Here is a 7470-nt window from a genome sequence, read left to right as displayed (position 1 = left end):
TCATCTGAAACCCAAGCTTATGTCCACAACCGAGGTTCAAAATGGGTCATCTTTGCCATACTGACAGGGCTATAAGTCTCTTTGTATGTGGGACAGGGAGACTTCCAAGGAAAGAATTCACGCTAAGTGAAGAGCAAGTCTGTAAATATGTTTAGTTCAGAAACAAAACCTAGGTTTTTGAAGGGGAGGAGTCTGTCTGGGCTGTGGGTTTATTTTCTGATCACCCTTTCCCATTTTTAAGAATAGAGGGGGGCCTGCAAGTAAACACTGAATAAGTTTTTTTTCAACTTTTATTATGGAAATTTTCAAACATATACAAAAGTAGAGAGAATAGTATAACCAACTCCCAAATATCCATCACACAGCTTCAACAATTATCAGTTTATAGCCAATCTTATTTTGTCTATACCCTCAACTATCCCACCTTCAGAGTATTTTGAATCAAATACCAGTAGTATCTCATGTTATCTGTAAAATTTACAGTACATTTCTCTAAAAGATAAGGATTTAAAATAAAAACATAACTGCAGTACCATTTTTACATCTACAAAAAAACCAATAAATTGGGGAGATGTGTTTTTATGTAAAAACCTGCCAAGGATTGCGGGGAACAATCAATACATTTCACTGGTACCATGAGGAAGGGTGTATGTAACTCTGAAATGAAGCCCAAGTTTTTCCCCATGTAATTGCATTATAATGTATAAGAAAGCCACTCTGGGGCCTTTGGAGGGAGCTGGGGAAGAGTGATGACATAAACCCCATGGTAAAACTCCATAAAAATTCTTCTAAACATCTTTATCTTTTTCTCAAAGTTGCTCTCCTGGAAGCAGCTGACCCAAGTCATCTCTTTCTAAATCCTTCATTTTCTGTTCCCCATTCACAGAAGTTTCCCCTCCCCGCAGTGCCTTTTCCAAGTGACAACAATTTAGCTGTCTCTCAGTCATCTGCATTTCCATCTGCAGAAACCAGGTGGGATAAAGAGCCAGCAGTGTGTATTGGAAAAGGGAATAAAAACCATGGCCAACTGAATCAGTGAGAGATGCAAAAAAAAAAACAACCCTAGGCAAACTAAGAGGCATAATTAACTTTGGAAACTGCCTGTACTGCGGTCTTTGTTGGCCCTGGTATCAAACAATACAGTATACTGGATCTTTAAAATGAGAAAAACAATCTTTTCTTCAAAGAGATGTTAAAATTACATGAAAGAAGTGGTTAGAATACTGCAAACACATCAAATTTATTACTTGTATATCATTTTAAAATCTATTTTTATAAAAGCTCACAATATTAGCTTGTGTTCATTGTATTTACTTTTACAGTTAGTTTTATAGCAAGTGATTTTTGAATAAAATTTTAAGCAAATTAGCAACAGTACAAAAACACTGAAGTTGTTACACAAAGGACTGAGTCTACAAAATATTGCCCTAAGTATGGGGTAATCTTAAAACTGTGCTAGCCACTGTGTGGTATGACATAGAAATGTAATAATTCTTGTCCTTCAACGTCTCTGAACTGCCTTGAAAAGTTTCTGAAACACCTGGTACAGAAAAGCCACACACATGGTGCCTAGCCAGCAATTATACTCTACTAGCACCGGAGTGGAAGGGGAATATTTTGCCACAGTGATGACAAAATATGAATTAAATCAAAAAACCTTCAATGATGTCAACCATATTTCAAGTAGTGTCTCAGATTCAGAATATGCAGAGTAAGGAAATGTGGTCCTTGCTCTCAAGGATATCATAGACTAATGGAGAAGGCAGAACCATCAAAGAGCACAACAAAAGGCTATAGGTGCTGAATTAAAAGTCTGTTCACGTACACAGTACAATAACCAAGGCAAGAGGAGTCAGTAGAATAGACAGGAAGGGCTGTCCCAAGATGTAGGAGGAAACCCAGATGAGCTGTCTTCGTGGAAACAGGGAAGTGGTCACCTGTACTTGATAGTTCCATTGATCGACGTTTCACATTGATGATTCTTTCAAAGCAATCCTGAAGATCTTGCTGTTTATCTGGAAAAAGCAAAGCAACATCTGATTATCAGGATTATACTAATTTAACAATTCCTCCAAACAAATTCACACAGGACCTGTTACCTGCATCACTCACTTCACATTTGGAAAGCCTTCTAAAAAGCTATCTAATGCAGATGCAATGTGAGTCTGGATAAGCAGCTGAGTGAGTCACAGGTCAATCTGTATTATGAAACAAAAGTCAGGAAAGAAGTGATACTAGTTTTGCAAAAGGGGGATGGGCCATCTGAGACCAAAAAAAAATCCTGAATTCCATGTTCTGAATTCTAGCCTTTTGGAAATAATTCAGGCTTCTTCCCACCCATCAGAGAGTTTGAGGTCTCCTGGCCACACAGCCACCCAAAGAAAGAGGCAGGCACAGCACACTGTGGGGACCACGACACACACGGGGGAATGTCTTAACCCAGGCGGTCAGGAAAGGCTGCTCATAGAAGCTTATGAAGTACCTATTTTTATTATTTTAATTTTATATTTAAAAGACTGAACATCAGATAGATAACTTGGCTGAAGAAACATAGTGAGCTAGACCTGGAAGCAGTTTTCAACCCCAGTTTGTCTGACTTCAAAGCCCCAATATAGTTTCTATCACACCAAACTCTATCATGAAAAAGTCCTTTTACTTCACTTTTCCACGTTTCAATGTGCTGTTTGCCTGTGAACATTTAAAATCTGCTAACTATGGTATTAACAGTTTATCGGGAGACCTGCCTGGGGAATAAACATAGTTCCAGAACAGACTTAAGTATTTTAGATGGGAGGCCTGATGACCAGCAAGTACCGAGGCAAATTAAATGAAAGATTGTCACGCAAGAAAAAAATCTTTAAGAGAGAATGTTCACGTGTCCTAACACTTTGAAAGTCCGTAACAGCTGAACATCCAGGTACCTCACTCAACTGGGATGTCGTGATCGCTATAGAGATCCCATTCTTGTGGTTACAGGTTGTGAGGAAGTTTATCTGGAACGTTGCTAAATTCAAACACATGAAATAACTTTCTTTCAAAAACTAGTTTTCGTTGAGAAAAGCATGCATGGTTGCTCTAAGGGTATTCAGAAAGGGGCAATGGGTGTTGGAAGTCGAGCATGCTACATCACACTCTATGAATAGTTTTCCTGATAAGATTTATGGATGTGCTTGTCTAACAACACCTTCCTGAGAAATGGCTACTCCAGAAAGCAATACCGTGTGAAACTACATGTGGGCTACATGGGGAATGGCCATTTCAAGCAAGCAGTCAAAACTTAGCAGTGTGAACCATTTTTGCGAATCAAATTATGTACAAGTGAATAAAGAAATTTCTGAAAAGGGCAAATTAGACCACATTTCTAAAGATAGAAGTATTGTCGAGCACAGCAAGAGCCCAATTTCTTACATCGTTTTTTAAAATTCAAAACTGATCATTTAAATCGATTCACACCACAAGAATGGCTTGCTGACAAGGGCCAATACTGTGAGTGAGGAAACAACTTAAGAAAAAAATGAGTGACAGATGTCAGACAGCCGAGGTGATGGGATTTTAAATGCCTTCGCTACAAAACCACAAGACTCGTACCAAACTGCGAATGCGCACACGCACGAGCACACACAAGCAAAACACACCCCCCAAGGGCTGGGAGAGCAGTGAAGGCACCGTTAAAGAAAACCCATGTGGTTTAAGCATTCTGAACTATGTTAGACAGCGCTACCAAGAAGCGATTTTCGAAGCATCTGAAAAACGTGCAAATTGTCTGAAAACAGTGCCTGGCAACTGAGACAGTTTGCAAGCGTGATTCAGAGGTCTGCCAAGGAAACAAAAGGAGCCCCCCTCCCCCGGGAAGCCCGCACAGGACACTGGAGGCGCGCGGACACTAGGTGTTCTAGGACAGGCGGGAAGCAGAGGGGTCTGTGCAGGAGCGGTACATACTAGGGGTCGCTCCCGGGCACGGACGGGGCCACGGAGTTTCCATTGGTGGGGGAACCGCCCTGCTTTAGTTTCTCCAGGTATTCGGCATGCACGGGCTTGTGGCACCGGAGGACCTTGATGGCATCTTCGACTTTGAACCACTCTCGCTTCCTCCCAATGCTCACCGAATCTTCCCAATCCTCCAGAATCTCAGTGACGGTCAGGACATACACGTAGGTCCTGTGCTTGCGATCTTGGTTCTGCTCGAAGACGCCCAGCAGCCGGCCTAACTTCCCCTTGACTCCCGCCTCCTCGTACACCTCTCGGACGGCCGCGCCGCTCGGCTCTTCCTCGGGCTCCATGCCGCCGCCCGGCACGATCCAGCGGTCCGGGTACCGGCTGCTACTCACGAGCAGCACCTCGTCCTCGCGCTCGCTTCGGAAGCACAGGCACGCCGCCCGCTTCTTGAAGCCGTCCGGGTCGTAGGTGCGCGTCTGGTTCGGCTTGCACTTCATCCTCCCAGGCCGCCTGCTCGCGCGCTTGCCGCCGCTCGGGTCGCCGCCGCTGCCGGACGAGGTGCTGCGGAGAGAAAGGGCCGCTGCGAGGGGCGGGGAGAGAGAGACGCCTCAGCCCGCGAGCCCCGAGCTTAAGACCAGATGAGGCGGGGGCGGGGGCGGGAACGTCAAAGACGTCAGTCAGTCCGCCCCTCGGCGGCCGGGGTCCCGAGCTCCGAAGTCAGCGTGGAGGAGGCGCGGTGCCCGCCGCCGCCGCCGCCGCCGCCGCCGCCGCCGCCGCCGCCGCCTGGGTCCGCCGCTCTGCACGCAGCTCCCGCGCCTGTCGCCCCCTCCTCAGGCGCCCCGGAGGTGTAGTGGGAGGTGAGGTGCCTTCGCGTGCGCGTGCGCGTCCCTTTCCACGTGCGCGTCCCCGCCGGAGGGCGAGGGGCGGGGGCGGGGGTCTCGCGGCTCCCGCAAGCGCGGCGCCTGGGGCCCACTGCGCAGGCGCCCGGCACATCACGGGCTGAGGATCTCCTTCACGCAAAGTTAAATTCGCCGCATTGTGACTTGGGTCAGCACTGTCTCCACGTGTGCCTAGGCGCTAAACGTGGCTGTGGCGTCACGGGACGTTTCCCCTCACTGCCCACCGGGTTCACGAAACACACAGGCTCGCATTCTCCACACAGCAGGGTCAAGTGCATCTTCATCATCGCCCATAATTAATGGTACCGGCCTGTTTATTCCAAGGCTGCGTTTGTCAAAATGATCCTGGGTGTTATTGGCTCAAAGTCTTACCGAATCTCCGCTGAGGCATATCGGGAGATTGGATTTCTTCAACAGATTCTTCACCTTGCCGGGCATCTTGGTACAGCCCGTAACTTAACACTTTTCTTCACCCCCTATTGACATCTTACCTCCCCTTGTTTCTCAGTTTCTTCATCTGTAAGCCCCTCGCCTACTTGCATTTGAGTCATATTCACCCAACAGCTGGAGAACTAACTACCCAAAGTAGTGTTTTACAAAATCCCAAGAATCTCCATCCTCCAACACACTGCACACAATCCACCCTTCTGTCTCTCTCACTGGTGAGTACTGTTTGGGGTTTTGGAAAACATGCCTATGGAAATCCCTTCCTATTCTACATTTTGATATTTAGGAGCCTCCTGGCGTGGCACTGCAGCAAGGCCGCTTGGTGCCTTGGCACCTCTCTGGGCATCCTGACCCCTAGGCCAAGCAGTCCCATCCCGCCCCCAGCCAAAGCTTCTACAACCTAAAGTTTTCTCTCTCCTTTTCCAGTTTTATATTGTGTTTCTGCTCTAACAGTAGTAGTAGCCTCATGGGAAAGATCTTTGCTGTCCCAAAACTTTTGCCATATTGCAACTTAGGTATCTTTGTCCCTCTCTTACCAACAGACACTCCGCTGGCATCGGGCAAGCAGGATCACCAAAACTTAGCCCTCCAATGAAATGATTCCTTCAAGTGGAAATCCACTGAGATGTAAGTGGAAAAGAGTCATGAAACATAGAGTCCAATTTTTAAATAACAAGTTGCTTCAGCTTCCCAGGGTCTGTTCCACCTCATTGATACCCAGAATAGCTCATAAAAATGATCCTGTCCTCAGCAGCGACAGGCATCTGCAATATCTAGAGCATAATGTGATAAAAGTGTATGGGTGGTATGTGAAGAAAATGATTAAATGGAGACATAAAGAGAGTGACTTCAGCCACTAAAGACAGTACTGCTACTGACCTTATTTTAGTGATGGCCAGGTGATCAAGAGCATACGAAGGAAGGAAACACCCCATGATTAAAAACCAATGAGGAAAATAGATTTTAGCAGGCTGTATTTCTGTGTGCCCATGCTAACAAATACACAAGTGCTGCTAAACCACTAGAAAAAAGTCAATTACAATCAGGATCTAGGCAAATATACCTATTATCACCAATATCATTAAACATCATTTCAGGTGTCCTTTCCAGTATAATGAGATTGTAAAGAGGAAAAAGTCTATCATTTTGGTAAAGAAAACAAAATTGTCATTACTTGCAGATGGTATGGATATGTTCTTGGGAAACAGCTAAGAAACGGTGTAAACGTAAAGTTCCCTTACATCGTAGAATGAAATAGTAATATCTAAAATACCGAGAGCTTTCATGTGTGCCAACAATAGTCATGTGTAAAATTGGAGAGGGGAAATGACATTTGCAGTAGCAATATCAACCACCCCAAAATAAGTTGTACCAAGGGGGCCCACAAATATGGTTAGAACACTAGCGTAGAGAATGATAAACTTGTACTCAGCTTTGAACGATGATTTGAATAAAGCAGAAGGAACTCTAGCTAAGGCGGGAGGTTAGGCTGATGTCTGGGCAGAGGAGTGTCCCACCCAAGCCCCAGCCACATCACAAGTCTACTTCACAATTACAGGGTACTATCTCCCTGTCTCACCAGAGGGGCCATTGTCTAGTTTATTCCATGACTTCTACATCAGATTATGGCTATGCAATACGCCTCTGCTGGAGCCATGTTTATCAGAGGAGAGAGGAATAGGGACATTCTAACATGGAAAGGGGTATGGGCTGGATTCATTCTGGCAAAGACATACATAGCATGTTACTGAATAAAGGGATCCACAACTTGTAGGTTTAGTACAATGTCAAGAAAAATTTGAAATTAGTTATTTTACCCCCAGAATTACATCCAATAATTTTATCATTCACCTATTAGGATAATAGGGCAAGATAGTTAAAAATCATTTTTAAAAGATTTTATTGATATATTTTTAGAGAGAGGGGAAGGGAGGGAGACAGAGAGGGAGAGAAACATCAATATGTGGTTGTCTCTCGCACACCCCCCACCAGGGACCTGGCCTGCAACCCAGGCATGTGCCCTGACTAGGAATTGAATCAGCGACCCTTTGCTTGTAGTCTGGCAGTCAATCCACTGAGCCACACCAGCCAGGGCGTTTATGACTATTTCTAAAGAAAGGTCAAAATCCTTCTTGAGGGACTGGCTTTCCCCCACCTGTTTTGTCCACAGTTAAGTATTTTCCAGTCA

At 45.3% G+C, this 7470-nt stretch overlaps 1 protein-coding gene across 2 annotated transcripts; it reads right to left on the bottom strand.

The window, feature by feature from the left end:
• Window positions 1-573: 573 nt before the first annotated feature.
• Window positions 574-4575, bottom strand: LOC112322507 (diphosphoinositol polyphosphate phosphohydrolase 3-beta). Of its 2 annotated transcripts, XM_045187581.3 has the most exons (2): window positions 3940-4575; window positions 574-2015 (listed from the first exon to the last, which is right to left on the bottom strand). In XM_045187581.3, coding segments are annotated over exons 1-2 (495 nt in total). In that variant the 5' UTR covers window positions 4434-4575; the 3' UTR covers window positions 574-2014. The 2 variants fall into 2 exon arrangements, with proteins under 2 accessions (XP_045043516.1, XP_071076346.1); XM_071220245.1 differs by lacking the exon at window positions 574-2015 and having other exon boundaries at window positions 3938-4575.
• Between the last annotated feature and the right edge of the window lie 2895 nt (window positions 4576-7470).

Source organism: Desmodus rotundus, chromosome X (genome assembly GCF_022682495.2).
Source record: "Desmodus rotundus isolate HL8 chromosome X, HLdesRot8A.1, whole genome shotgun sequence".
Lineage (NCBI taxonomy): Eukaryota > Metazoa > Chordata > Mammalia > Chiroptera > Phyllostomidae > Desmodus > Desmodus rotundus.
Note: the sequence above shows the minus strand (reverse complement) of the source record. Positions and strands in the feature narration are given on the sequence as shown.

Coding starts and splice junctions, on each gene's coding strand:
- LOC112322507 (XM_045187581.3), bottom strand. CDS start 4,433: ATGAAGTGCAAGCCGAACCAGACGCGCACCTACGACCCGGACGGCTTC.